Here is a 19,693-nt window from a genome sequence, read left to right as displayed (position 1 = left end):
TTACAAATATATCTGCATGTCCTCCTGATAAAGGTCAACTAATCTGATATAATTATAGTGCAACCTAATTCACAGGTGCTATATAGAGGAATATTAATGGCTTCAGAATTTCATTTAGAGAGATCAGATTTTAGTTGATAGGTCATCTCAGACATGTCCAAACTATGGCCCTCCAGCTGTTGTGAAACTGCAAGTCCCATCATACCTTGCCTTAGTTTTAGCATTCTCTAATAGTAAAACTGGCAAGGCATGATGGGACATGTAGTTTCACAACAGCTGGAGGGCCATAGGGGGGGGGATGGACATTACATACATTCCATTGAGACATTACTTGCTGGGATCACATGCCTGCTGAGCTGCACAGTGTAACAGGGACAGTACAGTTATCACACAGGAGACACTGGATACATATTTCTAAGTGCACAGTTCCTAGGCAGCCATCAGCGGCGCCACTGGTCGTTGCAGCAGCCAGGTAGGTTAACAGTATGAGCAAAGACAGCACAGTTGTAACAGGGACAGTACAGTTATCACACAGGAGACACTGGATACATATTGCTAAGTGCACAGTTCCTAGGCAGCCATCACTGGCGCCACTGGTCGTTGCAGCAGCCAGGTAGGTAGCAATATAAGCAGGGACAGTACACTTATCACACCGGGAACACATACCCGCCGAGCGGCGCCACTGGTCGTTGCAGCAGAAGCCAGGTAGGTAATAATATAAGCAGAAACAGTACACTTGCTACACAGGGAACACATACCCGCCAAGCTGCACAGCGCCTAGGCAGCCATCCATAGCGCCACTGGTCATTGCAGCAGCCAGGTAGGTAACAGTATGAGCAAAGGGTACTTGTGTAGTTCCACGGCGCCCGATATATCGATTTGATTTTTTTACCTGTTCATAACCCCAGTGTGGCGAGCCACCGAGCCCGAAGCGTGGTGAGTGTAGCGGATTAGTGCGCTCGTCATACTATATAAAATCAACTCCATGCATAGTGGATAGTGGGGTTATGAACAGGTCAAAAATCGCATAGGATAGCATCGATATATCGCATCCGATATATCAGACGCCTGAAACGACACAAGTACCGTGCAAAGACAGCACATTTATCACACGGGATACATATTGCTGAGTGCACAGTTCCTAGGCAGCCATTTGCAGTGCCATCTTGAAGGCCTCACCAGGCCATCCTCCTGTAGGGAGAGGTAGCGTGGATAGCACAGTCAGCGGCCGGAGAGGGGGAGAGAGTCAATGACGCCAGGGAGAGTTAGTGAGGCCTGTGGCCAAAGTTAGGCTCTCTCTGGCCCAATTTCTGGAGCCATACCTTCTCCTGCAGCAGGTCCTCATGCCGGTGATAATGCAGCAGCGGTGGTCATCCTGGGTACCGTGGCTGTGGGCGCTCTACATCTCCCCCCTCCATACTCTCCAGCCGGGGGATGTCGTGACCAGTGCCGGGGGAACACAGCGCTCCTCCACGCTTTCAGTCCCCCTGCCACCCACGGCTTCTCCATGCACCGGGGATGGGAGCTCTGTGGATGGAACAGCGGAGCTCTCCTGCATGCGACCATCCCCGGCCCCACCGGAAGTACATGATCCCGATTGTCCTGCACTAATTCAAACCTGATCACAGGACAAATTTGTTCTCAAAATGGGAGAAACAATGCTGCACTGCAGGTGGGGCAGGTCTGAATCAGACTCTTGCTACCAATCAATGGTCAATATGCCAGGTACACCGGTAAATGCAGATGTTACGCCTCTGCGGAAAGCTGTAGACTTTTCTGTCTGATGGATACAGTGCCCAAATGTGGATCCATTGTGCTTAGTATACAGACTCGGGGAGATTCTCTAAGCGAAAAATGCGGTAAAAACCCCGTTATCGGGGTTTTTACTGCATTTTGGGATGCTGTAAGCATCCCCCGCCGGGTTACCGCGGCGGGGGGCATAGCCAGAAATATCTGGCGATGCCCCATAGAAGCCAATGGGCTTCTACCGCAACCCCCCGCCGCCCTGCATTGCCCCCTCACCTGTGTCCGGGGTCCAGAGCTGTGCTGCCCGGACCTGTGACCTCCTCCCTGCACTGATCCTCTTCCGGGTGCAGGGAGGAGGAGAGCCCGGCGCTGCAGCAGCGCCGGATGTGTGAGGGAGGGGGGAGCTGCTGGGACCCGGCGACCCTCACCGCAAAGGACAGCTCTTAACGCAAGAGCTGTCCTTTGCCTTAATTATCGCATATGTTACAACATATGCGATAATTAAATATGCAAAGGGGGGCGGAGATTCTTAGAGAATCTCCCCCTCAATCCCTGTGTCCCATACTGTATCAGCTCGGTCTGGTGCATCCTTGTCACATTGCATTGCAACTAGGATGCATTTTTGGGCAAAAGCCACCCTACAGAGTTTTGCGGGACCTTGTGGCATTCTCACGCTGCATGGTGTACTGAGGTCAGATGGGAACATCTGTATTACTAAGGTTCAGGTCTTTAGAAGTGGAGTTGTTGCCTATAGCAACCAATCAATTTCTACTTTCTTGTCTAGAATCTTCTAAACCAGGGATGGGAAACCTTTGGCCCTCCTGTTATAGAACTACACATCCCAGCATGCCCTGGTAGTTTTTCTATTTGGCCATGCTGGAATGTGTAGTTCAACAACAGCTGGAGAGCCAAAGGTGCCCCAACCCTGTTCTAGAAGAGAACTAGATTTTTATTATGTTGCTAAGGGCAACTTCTCTACTTAATAAAACCCACACTTAAATATATCCATAAGAACAGACCCAAGAATGAGAGGTGTAAAGGGCATTTATTGCCTCCCTTGCATTCAGAGGAAAGGAATGAATGGAAGTATATATTCCAAATCAAAAAGCATTTGCCGATTGCCAGACGTAACTCAATTTCCAATGCAATGTGATCTATTATTAGAACCTTTGTAAAAAAAAAAAAAAAAAAAAAAAAAAAAAAAAAAAAAAAACCTTATTAACAATACCATTAGCTTGGTACCATGGTGTATATAAGGAGTGAATCAACAAAGTGGTGGTTCCCAACCCTGGCCCTCAAGTACCCCCAAAAGTGCATGTTTTCAGGTCACCCAGTAGGTGCACAGATGTACTCATTATACACTGACACAAGATCCACAGGTGGAGCTAATTATTTCACTTGCAAGTCTGGGTGGAGACCTGGAAAATATGAAATGTTGGGGTACTTGAGGACCAAGGTTGGGAACCACGGTGATAATGGATTGAAACATTGAACTTTGGAAATTGAATTATGCTCATACAGAATGGTGTCTGTCTGGGGAGGCCCTTCTGATGTGGATTATATGGGACAGTCATACCCCTTTCAGACCGCACTTTACGCATTATTTTACTGTAATTTGTGCAGTCTGAAAGGTGCAGAGTGAATTTACTGGTTCTATTGAACTGGTATTTCTAAACGGTAATAAAGCAGGGTCCTACCCGTTTCAGACCTTTTTTTTTTTATCCACTTTTTTCTATGGGTTAAAACGGGTTCAGTGTTGTGAAGGAACAGAAACCTGCACTGAAGTACCGTTTATAGACATGCAATGTTTTTAGAAAAGTTTTAAAATACCTGGTCAAAGCCAGTTTTGCGGTCTGAAAGCAGCATCAGCAGGTGTGGTGCCTAGGAAGTCATCTGTGGTATGCAGCGGGTATGTGGTCCCTGGGTTGACAATGTCAATCCAGGGATTTCATTAAGTTAAGCAGCGGAGGCCACGGTTAAAGTTCCTCAGAGCACATGTCTACTTCAAAAGACCACTTGTTATAACTAAGGACCATACATGAGTAGTCCGCTCTCGTTAAGAGCGTGGAAGTCTGTCTCCAGAAGCTATCTTATCTGGAGAACATAGATTTTCACTTGCAGAGGGAGAACTACTTCTACCTTTCTGCTAATGCAATTAATTGTTCCTTCTAGTGCAGGCCTTGTAAAGTATGGCTCTCCAGCTGTGGTGTGTATGGCTCGCCTAGTATGTCCTGTCAGTTCCAGCAACCCCCCAGTAGTCTATTACCCCTTGAGTTTTTTACAGTCCCTCTGAGAACATGTGAAACGAGAATTTCAAAGAAAGAGGTAAGTGTCAACCAGCGTCTGTCATTTCCCAGGTTCTTCTCTGGAGGATACACATGACTAGATTTTGCAGGGTTAATCCCATAAACACTGGATTAAATAGGAAAATATGTCAGAAAGAGCTGAGCAATCTTTTACCCATCAGGCAGTGTGTATCATTTACTTATGCCAGCCAGGGTCACCTAGTGTGTATGATGCTTTACAGAGCTGTAGATGGCTTCTATATAATCCTTGCTCAAATTGCCACAATTGGAGGAAAACATTTATAACATCTATTACACGACTGAACACTTAAGGAGTATTCAATGTCAGGGTGCTCCTGTCCCGTTCCTCCCTTTGCTCGACAGTCCTCTGAGCGTTGAGAATACGAGCTGAGAACGGAAATAGACGCACACTGGCCGGGAGCTCGCCTATTTCCGGCTTTTCCTCGGCAGAACAAGCCAGACAGCTTGTTATGTCGGGTTCATTCTGCGGGATTAGGGCCCCGCAACCATCTCCCCGTCGGGAGATGGCTGCGGGAGCATGACAGCCAATGAATACCCCCCCCTAGTAGTCTTTGCTGGTATACGTTGGCAGTCACATTCTGTCACAAGCCATACACACACTGTATGATATCTGGCTACAGCCAATTCTGATTATGAACTCACCAAATCCCAGAGCCATCAATTTGAAACTTATTTCAGCACAATTTTTAATAATCTAGTCAGTAACCCAAAACCAATGGCGCAGTTTAATTTTTAGCACCATTTCCGCATCACCAAGAGAGAATGATAACACGTGCCTTTATTTTTGAGCTTTATTAATAAAAGTGGGCAGTAAAATATGTAAAACTTCCTACATATCAGGAAGTGCCTCATGTATTAATAGAAGGTACAGTGAGGTTATATACAAAATTAAGGTGTAAGAGGTAAGTTGTGTAATAGACACCAAGAAGTGCTACATTTATAAAACACAAGAGGGCGCCGCTTCAGCAGCAACCCATAGTCCCCTTACACAAAGGTTAGAGGTGGTGGGGAGTAACGGTCACCACACCAAGATTACAGAGGAACGGTTCACGGCACCAAGAAGCCCCACCACTGGTGAGTAGTGCAGGAAACAAACATTCTGCCATTAATGCTTACAAAAGATACATATTAAGCACATTAATAAAAAAAAAATAAAAAAAGTCCACAAATATTTATACGACAGTTGTCCCTTTATAAATAGATTTTAGTTACAGTGGTCAGCAAGGAATGACGGCAACTTCATTACAGATAAAAACCTAATGTCAGTCCATGAGCAGGTAAAACAAGTCGCTGACCGCATTTAGATACAAAAACATAAAACGCATTTATTCAGCTATAGAAAATGTACAATTTGCAGTTTAAAAAAAAAAAAAACACAAGGGGGCGCCAGTTCCTCAGCGGATACTCTGATGAATGATGCTTTTGCTGCTGCGTGCCTTCTCCTTTTCCTTCTTCGTAACCGGGTCTACCTCAAAGCACTTCCAAAGCCGGAGCGTCTCATCCGCTGCTGCGGAGGCCACCGTGGAGCCGTCGGGGTTCATTGCCAGGTTGAGGACGCGAGCGCTGTGCCCTGGAAAGAGAAGGGGAGTTTTGACCACCTTGCACTTGGAGAAGATCAGCAGCACTGCTACTGTGATTACTCACCCTTTAGTTCTGTAACTCTGGTCATTGTAGGATACTTCCAGATCACCAGTTGGTTCTGGGCAAACCCGTGTCCAGAAATCAGTTCTTTGTAGCTTGTGGACCACAATATGGAGCATACCTATGGTATCAAAATTGGCATTTGAGAGATTCTACAGATAGAAGGATGGTTCCAGCAAGAGATTGAGAATCTGAAGACATACCTGGGAGTGGGTGTCGACTGCATTTAAGCAAGTACCAGAGCACACATTCCAAATTCTGATGTGCCTGTCACTTGTTCCACCTCCGGTTGCCAAGACGTTGGACTGCCACGGGCACCAGGACACAGCCTAAGAAAATACATTTGTATCTAGTCAAAATGCCAGTTGACCTCAGTCATTTCACACTGATCAGGTTAATGTCCTAATTGAGAAGGGCACAAATATAACAGCCACAGCTGTAAGCAGCAGGGACCAATACCAACAGCTTGGCTTTAAACCAGATGGGGAACCTTCAGCCCTCCAGCTGTTGAACTACACATCCTAGAATGCTTTGCTACAGTTTTAGCATGGCCAAATAGCAAAACTGTAGCAGTGCATGCTGGTATGTGTAGTTCTGCAACAGCTGGAGGGCCGAAGATTCCCCATCCCTGCTTTAAACCCAATAGACCAACTTATTTGGATATTGCTTGGCTGGTACATACATTGTGTAGAGCAGTGGCATCAAACTCCATGGCCCTCCAGGTGTTGTGGAACTACATGTCCCAGCATGCCCTGGCACAGATTTTATATAATAGAGCGCTAAAACTGTGGCAGGGCAGGCTTGAGACTTCCACAACAGCTGGAGGGCCACGAGTTGGACACCACTGGTGTATTTGGCATTGCTTACCCCCTTATTGAGCTACAAGTAGGGAAGGGGTCTAGCGAGTTGCGGGAGCAAACATCACCAATGATGCACTGGGTACACACTGTACAATTTTAAGAATTTATCGTAAGGGGTTTTCAGCAAATTTATTTAAAACAGTTTAGTGCAGGGGTCCTAAATCTATTTTGCTCCTGGACGCCATCAGATAATACAAATAATGACACAGGACCCCAGCAGCACATACATGGCAGCATTATGGTGGCACAGAGTGATGGGAGGAGTCTATTATACCATAACCAATCACATGTGTAGTCAGCAGACAGCACATACATGGCAGCATTGTGGAGGCAGATAGTGATGGGAGGAGTCTAACATAACAGACTTTCAGACTCCTTGAATCAATGAGATTCGAAGAGTCACCAGCCTGATGGTCAGCAACATGGAGTCACGACCCCATGCTGAGAAGGTCAGGACCAACAATTTGAGAACCGCTGGTCTAGTATGTACTAAGCTAAACAGGTTGGAAAGACAAGTGGAGCGGAAGTAACTTGTCTGAGCGCAGTCTCACCTTAACAGCGCCTTGATGTTGTGTGAAGGTTTGCACCGGCGTGAACTCTGCAGAATCACCCTGGGTACAGGGCCAGATATTTACAAGGTTATCATTCGCCCCACTGGCAAGATAGCGCCCATCTGGAGACCACTTCAGCCCGCAGACCTCCTGTGTGTGGCCGGTTAGGGTGGCCACATGATGCTGAGCAACCCTGACATCGTGATGATGGATGTGGCCAGTTCGGGAGCCGCTGAAACGAGACCCAAAGTGTTAATAAGCAGCTAGAGCGGCCTGTGCAGTGTGAATGTACCGATATCCCATGAATACCAGCGATGGCCCCAGTCTCTACAATAGGCAGTTCGGATGGTCTAACAAGCCTATAGCTTGCAGGCTGTTCTTATGCTAGGACTCTCCCTGTGGGCAACATGCTCAGTAATTCTTAAGGTGCCCATACCAGTTACAATTATTGTATACAATATTGCAGCTCATATTGGTTTTGCGATGAGATCAGATGAGATCTAGTACAAAGTATGTGCTGCACATACTTTTTGTACTAGATCTAGATCTCATCGCAAAACCGAGATGCAATATTGTAGACAATAATTGTAATGTGTATGGGCACCTTAAGAATGTTTGGTAGCCACCCGCAGTCTCTAGTTCCAGGCTATATGAAGGGAACGCTGAAGTCAGTTACCCAATGGCATCACTGGTTCGGAGTCACTGAATTACTCACTATTGCCAGTATGTATGCACGTATATTGTAAGCCAGGGCCACATTTACACAGTAATTAGGAATATTGTCTAGAGTAAGCCTGTCCAACCTGCAGCCCTTAAACTTCGAGTTCCAGCATGCTCTGCCAGTTTTACTAGTAGAGAATGCTAAAACTGTAGCAAGGCATGCTGGGATGTGTAGTTTCACAACAGCTGGTGGGCCGCAGGTTGGACAAGCCTGAACTAGAGGATACTTAATGACCCAGTACAACAGCATAAAAGCTCATTAACAACCTTGCATATATTATACCAATATTAAAGGTTACTACCGAATACTGTAACCAGTCTACAGCAGGAATGGCCAACATGGGTATGGATTAACATGCATCAAGGTCTACACACCATTAGGTAGACATGTGCCAAGTAGACAGTCAAAAGGACATAGGAAAAAAAAAAAAAAAAAAAACACAGCACAGTGATCATGTTGGAGGAGTTACTCACCTAGAAAGTATATGGTTGTTCCAGCTGAGGGCACCAACACGAGAGGAATGGCTGACCATGTTCCGGAGCCGCTTCTGCTGCTGTACATCCCACAGCTGGAGGAGCAGAGGAATCATTCAATTAGCTCTGTTCTGAACAGTGCGACTAGGCAATGCCATGGCACATAGCTGAACAGGGCAATATTGCTACATGCGTCTGTACGATCGGCAAAGTCATCCCATTTGACTATATGACCACCCAATCCATCAGATGAGGAACTGGGTAGATTTGCAGGCACACACCCAGCTATTGGGACAGGTAGTTGACCACATCGTACAATATGCCATTGCGTAGGAACGCAGTGCTGACATAGGGAATGTTCAGATGTGCTCACCTGTACTTCAGAATTGCTGGTCCCTACTGCCAGATAATTGCCTTCTTTGATCCAAGAGACGGATGATATGTATTCCTCAGAGTTCTCCATCTGCAGCAGCAGAACGATGTCCCCACAGAGGTAGTTCCACAGATAGACCGAGTCATTCAGCGCTACAGCCAGGAGATTCTGCGAGCTCCAGTCAATTAGGTTTAGATCTGGAAGGACACATACAGAATCTTTAGATTACACAATATGCTTGGGTGCCAACACACACGGTACAAGGATGGAGGTATGGAGCCACAGTAAACTGGTCCATTCCAGTGCAAGACTCACAGTAATCATTCCTGATCTCTGGGGCGTCGAGCACTCGGTCAGGCATGGAGGGGATGTATCTGCCAGATTTTTTGCTAGAACCTGGAGTAGTTTTTTGGCTGTAAAGAACCTTCAGATTGTTCTGATATCCTGCAAAATGGGGAGTGAGGCAACAATGTTCACACCAAGTAATGATCAAATGAAAGCACCATAAATACACAAGTACAGTGTTTACCAACCTTCGGGGGCATTAAGTGATTTGCCACCAAGCCGCAAGATTTTGGCATCTTCCATGTCAAAGCCATTAAGGTTGGCAGCCCAGGCTTTCTGCTGCTCCTGTAATGAGAGATGAAGATTGGGAGTGTGCCCTAGACAGGGTATTTTACTTTGGTTTCTACATATAGATGCGCATAGAGCTGGGGATCTGGCACCACCTGCATTGTACCTAGCATTCATGCAAGATGTAGGCTAAAGGTGTATACACACGTACAGATTTTCTGTCTGATCTATCTGGTGGGAACCAAAACCTGGAAATGTATGGGAGCAGAGGACAATCAAAAAATTGTTCCCAAATGCTTGAAAACAGACATTGATCAGTCAGACAAATTGTTTCATCGTTCTGATATAACAAATTTATCAAAGCATATTTTCGTTTTCCTGCATTTGCGTGGACATTTTTGATCGTCAGTTGCTCCCATACATATTCAGGTTTTTGTTCCCACCAGATAGATCAGACAAAATCTGTACGTGTGTACGCACCTTTTGGCTCACTCCTGCCAAGGGGCAACCTTCATACTACCGCGGCTTCCTGAGATACTGGCCACTAATCTAGAAGGGCATGCGGTTAGAGCGACAAGAGTTTAAATTTATTTATTTTAAACCAAGTGGGCATAAAGCGAGAATACAATACTGTGCGTAGCAAGGCACCATGCCTAAAGCATGGAGAGCCATGAGAGGCAATGCAGTACACTCATACAGTGTCCATGTAAAAAAAAAAAAAACAAAAAAAAAACTCCGGTCAACCTAATGACTTCTTAACCCCATGACCCATACCCTCTAAGGAAAGTATTCATTAGAATACTGGGTTATACCATATGTGCCCTTTGAAAGGCCATCACTAATATACCCTTAACTGTATACACCAACTTGCTCAATTCTTCTGTAGTTGCCATGTTAGGCAAGAGCTTCTAAAACTTAGGGGTAAGTGTATGAAGCAGTGTAAGGGAGGAGCGGATGGAGTCAAAATCCCGGCGGTCGAAATACAGACACTGGAATCCCAACCGCCGAAAATTTCTCCCTTTATGGGTGTCCACAACATCCATAGAGTGAGAATAAAATAGTGTGTGGCGAGCACTATTTTATGCTCGCCACGCACTATGGGGGGGGGAATCCACGACCTCTTGTCTGTATTTCGTCGGTCAGGATTCCGGCGTCAGTATTTCGTACCTATCCCAGGAGGAGAAATGAGCCAGAGCAGAAGTGGCCCATGGCAACCAATCAGCTGCTCTTGTATGATTTTATATTATGCAAAATTATAACTGCTGCTTCAGTGCTGATTGGTTGCAACGTGCCACTTCTCCCGTCTGCCCCCTCAGTCCTTAGGACCCCGACCCATTCATGTTTTCCAGACCAACTTGCTGGGACAAACTTATTCATTACCTATTATCAGGTTTATAAGACCCATTGGAAAAGGAGCTAGAAACAGATTTGTTATAGGATTTTTAAAAACCTGAAGCAATACCGCTCTAAAGGCCCATACACACTGGGCGACTGAGCTGAAAGTCGCTCAAAACAGGAGGTTTGAGCGGCTTTCAGTTCAAGCCACCCAGTGTGTATGGCCCGGCGATGAGCGGTGAATGCTGCTGCACACTCCTGCAACATCACTGGGAAATCCATTCATCTGCTGGTTATGCCAGCAGATGAGCGGCTTTCAGGACGGCTTTGCAACGCAGTCCTCCGTCGGCGCCGGGCAGGGGGAAAGCCGCTCAGTGTGTGTATGTACTGAGCGGCTTTCCCCACAGTGATGATTCTCATCATTGCTGTCCATTGCATAGTCGCCCAGTGTGTATGGACCTTAAGTGTAAAAGCGAAGGTCAATGGCATTTGCCAAATAGTGGACGAAATGATCTAAACATGTATCAGGGGCCAGAAGCACTGCAATCACATGCCTGAGCCCACAGAACCATAAGCACATAAGGACCTATATTGGCAAATATCAGTGCTTGGCCATTTATACCAGTTTCCCACTGACTTCTGGGAAGAAAAAAAAAAAAAAAAAAAGTTTTTGCTCAGTGTCAATCTTATTTTTGTAACAAAACGAGGACCAGTTTACCAGAGTTCCCAACTCAGGAGGTTTGTGAGGTTGGACCCAGGTTAAAGGGAAGTGTAAGCGGGTAACCCAGATCATCCAGCCTAGGACCTGTTTACAGGGGTGATTGGACCAAATCAGAAGGTGTACGACAGCTGTCACAGCAGGGGAGAGATTACAGCCTCCCTGTATGGTCTGGATTGTTCCAGTTTTTACCCCACGTGAGGCTGTAACCCCTCCCTAGCCCATCTCCCTGCTAACAGGTATGACTGTACCCCACAGAAGTGTACGTTGCCAGTCTGCTCTGGCATTCTGGGGAGACCTGGAACTTCCAGCACTCAGACAAGTCATTTCCAAGCTCTGACACTACACCATGTCTAGTGTGAATGATGCTGACCTACTGTAGTGTCATCCTGGGATTGGCTAAATCCCAGGTCTGACTCAGCTTGGAAGAGTGTTCCATATCCTGGGACAAAGTCAAGACTTTGCTGGAAAAAGAGGCGTTGATAGACAGCCAAGCACCCTGAGGATCAGCTACAAATAGAGCATGGTATTGTGAAGGTGGGAGCGTTAGCATACGGCAGGAATGCATTACCTTCTTTGTGGGGGACTGGTCAGTCGGCTCATTCTCTTTGCTGAGCAGAAAGCTGGCGACATCCATTTGCATAGTGCTCCGATTAGGGATGTACCGGTCGCCGCCGGCTCTGGACGGGGTACCCTGTATTTTACCCTGGGATTTGCCTGAATAAATAAATAATGCAGTCATCACCAACCCCTTAAGGCTAGTTTGTGAACACACTAAACAAGTACTAAGCAATTTAATCGCTCATAGTCCCCAGACCTATATACTGGGCTAGATAGGACATTAAGCCATGTAAGAAATAGGTCAGTCCATAACTACAATCTGTACAATCTTGTAGAATGTGGCCTCTCAAACTGGGTAATCCGAGTGGTTCCCAAACTGTGGGCCTAGACAGTCTGTTGATCGAGGACCAAGTTAGTTATGTCAGCCCTGCCCATTTTGTAATTTTCTCAACACACCCTGCCCTTTTGCGCACACCCCCGCCACACTGACATGCTGTTTAGCTCTTCCAGCTGCCACCAACCACACTGCTCAAGTCCTCTGCCAAGAGTGATGCATCAGCTCTTCCAGGTGCCCCCCACTGCACTGATAAACAGAGGTCTCTTAATAGCAGCTGCTAAGCTCTTCCAGGTGCCCCCCCCCCCCACACTGAAACCCTGCCGACCATTGTGCCAAGAGCAGCTATTCCAGTTGCCCCCACCACTGAAAAGCATCTAATCCTTAAACCCCTGCCCTAAAATAAAAAAAACACTAGTCTGATGGGCAAAACCAGTGCTCGCTGCTGCCAGTTATAGAACATGTGGACTATCAGAAGTACAACTATACACCATCACCTAACCAAAAAAATCAAGCATGGCAAGAAGGCACAATAACCAACCCCCCCCCCCCTAATCCTAGAGTTCCTGTAAAACAAATGCTGATACTTTTGTGCTGTTACGCAATAGAGTTTTGGAAACCACTACCTTAAGCCGGCCATGCACGTGAATGATATGAGGCCTGAATGCACAGTCTAGAAGGGTTGTGCGATGGACCGTGTGCACATCCTGAGGAATATTGGTACGATGTGTGGTCCAGCGGGTCGACACGCAGATCATACGTCCTGCACTTTGATCCGTCAGATCCAATCGCACTACATATGATCAGGTGTACGACCAGCTTTAGACAGTAGAATTTGTCTAGTTGGGAAGCTTTCCCATCTGGTCTGTTCTTATACAAGTGCAATTATAAGAAAGCAGCAGGTGACGGGGACAGCGTCAGTGACCGACAGTCAAAAAATCTTTTTGTACCGCAGAGCAGCTGCCACATGTACATTGACCCGTCAGCCCAGTTTGAAGAGGACCACATTTACTATACCCCAAAACCCAGGTTGCTCCTCCCCCAACTAGGATTGTGATGAACCTACACGCTGTGATTTATCCACAACCTATGTCGCTTAGACAAAACAATGCCAGACCTGGAGTCTTTGAAGGAGTCTTGCTGGAACTATGTGACCGATTTGCAGCCTTCATGGGCGAGACGACACTGGTGTTCACCGACGTATTTGCAGATGAGCAGCTCCCCTCCTTCGCCTTCCGCTGCCATCTTGCAAGAGGTGCGTTCGGAATTGGTGCATCCAGCTTTAGAATGCTATTCAGGTCATTCTCAAATACAAACTGTGCCATGATCACTTATTCTGTAAGAAAGAGTAAATTAAAGTGTTAACAGGAATTAAAGCGTGACATTAACGAAAGCGTATACACCAGGCGTTTCCCTAAAACATTCCAGAGTAAGCACTATTCGTCTTAAAGTGAATCTGCAAAATCCTGCCATAGGCCGTACACGAGATGATCAGCAACAGAGGTGACAAAGAACCCAGGACTTGCAATAAAGTAGCTGTGATCTAAAGTACCGACAGACATTTAGTATAAGCCAACAATAACATGCTAGACCAGGTATGTCCAAAGTCAGGCCCAGGGGCCAAATCTGGCCTGCAGCCTCCAGCTGGAAGCGGGCAGAGCAGCACAGGACACTAAAGGTGGGGCCCCGGCGAGCACCCCTTTACCTTGCTGTCTGCTGCAGTGAGGAGGTGCCGGCCACCACAGTCAGATGTGTTTGCCGTCCTACCCCTGCTGCAGCAATGGTATATCACCCTACTCCACAATCACAGTGACAGCAGTGTTTGGTGGGTACATAGTGAATGGGGGTCATGCTTGGGGACATACAATGAATGGAGGCACTGATGGACTTAAGAGAAGGGGGGCAGGCTGGGGGACAGAGTGAATGGGTGCAGAGTGGGGAACATACAGTGAAGGAGGGGCAGGCTGGGGGACATACAGTGAATGGGGGCAGAGTCGGGAACATACAGTGAATGGGGGCAGAGTCGGGAACATACAGTGAATGGGGGACACACAGTGAATGGGGGCAGAGTGGGGGACCATTCTGATGTGATTAATGATTCAAAGAATGCCAGGCTGAATGGTCGGCCCACACACACATTTACACTTCACCAAATCTGGCCCTCGTCGCAAAAAGTTTGGACACCTCTGTACTAGACAAATTATAGGAGATAAAGGGTTAGATACATACAGGGGGGGGTGGGTTCTGGTTGCACAGAAAACCCCCTTCTCTTGGCAAGTGCCTTAAATTATGACAATAGCACTGGTATATAATATGATTATTAGAGCTACTGCCACCACATCAGTGTAAGGGACAGAGCACGCTTTCAGAATAGCACCATTGTCCACTCGTCACAACTTTACTAAAGGTAATAAATGGTATCGTGGACACAGGAGGGTGGCGCAGACCCAGGGTGGTGCGGGTTACACTGCGCAAGTTCCATAGCACAAGATGTGGCCGCAAAAATGAGAAAGTACCACAGATTGTTTCCCCCCAGGGTCAAGTTTACACCCCTGAAGTCCTGCCACCATGTTTAAATTGGCACACATGTCGATTAGTCAGAGAAAATGGATAACCATCAATAAGTAAAAACCACCAATATATGCCCATAGCATTGTTTGACACTACTGATGGGCAGTTGCACTATTGTCATCAATGGAAGTGGAAACGATGGGCATCCCTACTTCATAGCATGGCAGAGCCCTGACACCCCAACCAGTATATCTGCAAAGTTATAGCATTACAATCAGGGCTGGGCAACACCGGCCCTCCAGATGATGAACTACACATCCCAGCATGCCTTGCATCAGTTTCAGCATGGCCACATAGCAAAACTAATGCAAAGCATCCTGGGATGTGTAGTTCACTAACATCTGGAGGGCCGGTGTTGCCCAGCCCTGCATCACATGAACCCAATCACAGAAACCTGTGTTGTTCTCACAGGTCGGCACCACACAAAAAAAAAAAAAAAAAACCACCACAACAATCAATGCAAGTGTTTTTCCCATCTGTGCAGGGCACAATGCCAGTCGGGCAACACCATGCTTTCCCCAGTGGACTAAGATCAATAATACAGAATATAGTTTCTGGCGTCTGTACTAATAAGTACCGGAGGGGGGGGGGGGGGGGGGGGGTACAAGTCACCAGGGAGCCCAGAGACACCCCACACACACACCTCTCTAAAGGCGACACAGCTCATGGGTACCCACACACATCACACAGGTAGGGGAGAGGAGTCACTGCTAGACAACATGCAGAGTCAGTATTAGGATCTCTCTGCTACACAGCACCAGGTACATGGTCCTCCAGGCCGCAGCCGCCCCGGGTCCGAACTCACCCTCAGACTCTACCAGTAACGGTCACACAGCGCTGTGAACGCCTCACGCCGCTGGTTTTAAACCCCAGCCGCCGCGCCTCCTGATTGGCTACTCGGCGGCGACGGTCTCCATGACCACCATCGGACGCATCTTGCGTTGAATCCGATGGGGCTTTCTGATTGGGTCAACGTACCAGGCCGCTGGGCGGGGCTTCATTCGAAGTGGCCAGCAGCAGGAGCCTTCCGCTTTGCGTGCGTGCGTGACGTCCACGTGAGTTGAGCCGCCATTTTTGTTAGTGGCAAATGCAAACAAAAGTTTAATATGGGGGTTGGGAGTGGGACTTGGAGCCGGGACTCCGGGAGGGAGCTGCGTGCTGCTGCCTGCCAGGCTGCCAGGCTGCCACGGCCCACATACCTCCGAGTCCCAACATGATCCATCCACTCCAGGAGGAACACAATGCTCTGTTTCTGGACTTCCCTCTTAATTCATGTTTGCTATCGCCTGTGTGGAAATATCTTTCTTTCCCATTAACCTGTTTATAACAGGTGACAACAATCACACATCGGAGGGAAGTCCAGATGCAGTGGGTCATGTTGGGAGGTATGCTGCCATGCAGTGTGATAGTAGGGTTACCACCTGTCTGGGATTACTCTGGTTCTGGACAGTCCAGTAATTAAGCGGGGAGTCTGGACAGGTGACGACTATACATTGTCAGGGAACAGAGCAGGGAGGGAGAGTCTGGCAGCCGCCGCACCGGCATAGATACCGCTCACCCTGCCTTTCCGCACCGCTCACCTAGGGATGGCCATCGACCATCGATGATTAGAAATAATCGATTGTTTATGTCTGATGTTAAATAGTTTTGACATCGATGGAGGAGAACCAGATGGCTTCCCACCATCAATGTCAAGCTTCAATGAATAGTTTAGTTTTGCTTTTTCCCCAAGGGGCCGGGACACGGAGCGTGGCTCCGTCCCTGTATTTTGATTCGCCCACAGGCCAATCAATCAAAGAAAATGGATTTCCTTTTATATGTAAAAACATTGATGGTCATCCATTGCATATTTATACATGGCCAGTTGCACTTTTACCATTGATGGCAACCATTGATGACAAAGGCAGCGATGGTCATAACTATGCTCACCCTGCCTGGCCTCACGTCTCACTCCCCCCTTGGCAACAAGCATGTAACCCCTTGCACAGAGCATCACGGGGTGTGGCGTAATGTGTAATGGGCATTACGGTGTGTGGCATAACGTATAATGGCCATTATGGCATGGGTGTGTGGCATGTAATAGGCATTACGGTGTACATTTTTGGAGCGCAATCCCGGTTTTTCATTTGTCTGACTACATTTTAAAAACATTTGCCAAGCCCTGGCATAACGTGTATTGGGCATGTGTGGCGTAACATGTAATGGGCATCACGGTGTGTGGTATAAACATATAAAGGGCATCGTGGTGTGTGGCAAAATGTGTAATGGACATAGCGATGTGTGGTAAAACGTGTAATGGGTATTGTGATGTGTAGCAAAACATGTAATGGGCATTGCGGTGTGTTGCATAACATGCAATAGGCATTACTGTGTGTGGCATCCTCTGCTTAGCCGCTAGGACCTTTCATCTCAGTCAGGCACCCGCACTCCTCTACCCACCCCCTCCCGGCTCTGACTACCCGCTCGAACATGCAGCAGCGAGGCTGGCTCTACAGAGACACTGGCCGCGGCACCCCTGTTGCAGCGCTTCAAAAGGGGTGCCGCAGCCAGTGTCTCTGTAGGAGACGCAGCACACAGTTTGGGAACCACTGGGAGCTGCGGCTGCACACAGTTTGGGAACCACTGCCATTTAGGGATTTATTTTGGTTGACACTCTCCCCTGCATGTTCGGGCAGGGGAGCGATGTTTTGCGACTGTGCATGCGCATACTCAATTATGCACATATGCAGCCGCTGTGTGCGAGCGGCCGCGGCGAATAGTCTATTCGCCGCGGCCGCTCGCACACAGCGGCTGCATAGAGTTACGGGCCAGTGGATTCCCATGAAAATACTAGGGGTTCTCATGGTAATTCCCCAATGACGTGGGTGCAGGGGACGCGCAGCTGGCGTCAGCAGATGTCAGCTACCCATCTGCTTCCCGTACAGGCACTCGTAGATGTAAGACACCAAAGAGGTGTCTTAGATTTGCGAGCTCTTGAAAAATCATTCGATGGTCGCTGAAGGCTGCTAATGGTTGATTATGCAAATTGCGCCGGGGGGGGGAGGGGTGGCGGTCTGCGACTGGTGGACTCGCAAGGCTGTGAATTTCGCAGCTTTGCGAGTCAACCAGAATATGCTGGCCTTTGAAATGTGTGGTAACACTGCCATCTAGTGGTAGCAAATATCAAATACATGTTAAATACATTTTAAGTGTATTTATCAGCCATACAACGTGGCAGATGTATGAAGCACCGTTATGGGGAGGAAGGGTTATCAGCGCCCCTGTCCATATCAGCGCTGCTATCTAAAAGATAGCAGGCTGATATGCAGGGCAAATGTATGACCGTTCCACCCCCTGCCGCAATTGACTTCTACAGCTGCAGGGTGGTGATGCCCTATCCCCACAGCAGAGACAGCGCTGTCCCTGCTGCTGGCTCTGGGCTGCGCTGGAGATCTCACGTGAGTAGCGAGATCTCGCACATGCCCAGTACAGCAGGTGGGGGTGGGGTTGGAGGAGACAACGGCTCTGTGTGGGTTTATGTGCTGTCTACTCCAGTACAGCCAGCCGGGGAGGGGGGGGGATTTGCGCTCCCCCGCTTTGGCGGACAAGATGGTAATACTTCTTGTTGATGTATGAGGCGTCAATGAGGCGAAGCCGGAAGAGTTATATCGGCGAGATAAGCGCCCCTGTAATACATCCAACCCAATATCTGTTATGGCGCAGATTTGCTATAAGGACAATTTTTGCTGATTTGGTGGATTAATTCGCATGGAGTCCCATGTCAAATGCATTCTAAATCGAGACAAATCACCATCGGTACAAAGATTGTCAATACAACATTGGTATCAACGGAAATCACATAGTTACTAAAAATCGTCTTTGCAAATTCACACGAAAGCGTACAAAATTGCACCTCAATGCACAAATTCAATACGATGAGTTTTTTTAGCGTGTTAATATCTGAAAACACTTTGTATGCCTAAGTCCCATCAAAAGCCCCCCAAATTGCACACATTTGGCACCCCCTTCAAACTAAAAATTTGCACCCGTCCTGCCATGAATTATAAAGGGGACAGCGCACGCCAAGGGCAAGCAGTGCAAAAAATGTGGTCTCATTTGACGACCGGCTCCAGAATTATTGCAACTCGCTACAAATGATTGAATTTCACTAAAATATTTTCACAGCTCTCTTTTATTCTGCAATTGGGCGACCACAATTTTAAGATACCCAATAAACTAATATTTTACAGTTACAGCAATCTAGCATAAGAATTCTCTGTGCACTCCCAAAAAGAGTTTTCTTGTGCCTTTTGTTACTATTACAGTTTGAGTATCATTTATCCAAAATTTTCGGGACCACGAGCATTTTGGATAAGGATTTTGGGAAAAATTTTTTTTGCATAAACCCCGGATCCCCCAAAATCGACGGCATCCACTGTGGCCATCAGGTTCCTCTTCAGAGGCATCCCCCAGTCCCAAGAATGCATTGTGTGGTTTTCGCTTGTGACATCACCTACAGTTTTCTAAATATTTCAGTTTTGGATATTTCCAAATAAGGGATACTAAACCTGTACCTGGTTATACATAACTCCAGGGAGCAGCACTGACAGTCACCGTACATGCACCAACGACCACCACTTACTGCAAGATTGGAGGGTGACCAATTTTTGATTAGTTTTTCCTAATATTTTTCATTTTTTTCCCAGAGACACAATATACACACAATCGCGGGAGGGGGTCTGCAAATCGCGGGAGGGGGCGCGGGAGGGTGGTGTGAATTGCGCGGGGGGGTTAGAATCGCGTGAGGGGGGCGCGAATCACGGGAGGGGGGGGGTCGCAAATCGCAGGAGGGGGGTGCCATGAATCGCTGGAGGGGGCTGGGGTTCACTAATCGCGGGAGGGGGTCTGAAAATCGCGGAAGGGGGCGCGG

At 47.5% G+C, this 19,693-nt stretch overlaps 1 protein-coding gene across 1 annotated transcript; it reads right to left on the bottom strand.

Annotated features, from left to right (window-relative positions):
- Nucleotides 1–5,244: 5,244 nt before the first annotated feature.
- Nucleotides 5,245–15,726, bottom strand: LOC146026683 (cell division cycle protein 20 homolog). The gene is made up of 11 exons (XM_083157530.1): nt 15,590–15,726; nt 13,331–13,549; nt 11,890–12,035; nt 9,226–9,322; nt 9,008–9,136; nt 8,693–8,889; nt 8,320–8,414; nt 7,126–7,357; nt 5,918–6,043; nt 5,718–5,835; nt 5,245–5,643 (listed from the first exon to the last, which is right to left on the bottom strand). Exons 2-11 carry the CDS (start codon nt 13,536–13,538, stop codon nt 5,468–5,470), a joined length of 1,524 nt encoding a protein of 507 aa, XP_083013656.1. The 5' UTR covers nt 13,539–13,549; nt 15,590–15,726; the 3' UTR covers nt 5,245–5,467.
- Between the last annotated feature and the right edge of the window lie 3,967 nt (nt 15,727–19,693).

This window comes from Crinia signifera, chromosome 8 (assembly GCF_055691185.1).
Source record: "Crinia signifera chromosome 8, ASM5569118v1, whole genome shotgun sequence".
In the NCBI taxonomy this organism is placed as follows: domain Eukaryota; kingdom Metazoa; phylum Chordata; class Amphibia; order Anura; family Myobatrachidae; genus Crinia; species Crinia signifera.
The sequence above is the reverse complement of the archived record's forward strand: the minus strand, read 5'-3'. Positions and strand labels throughout refer to the sequence as shown.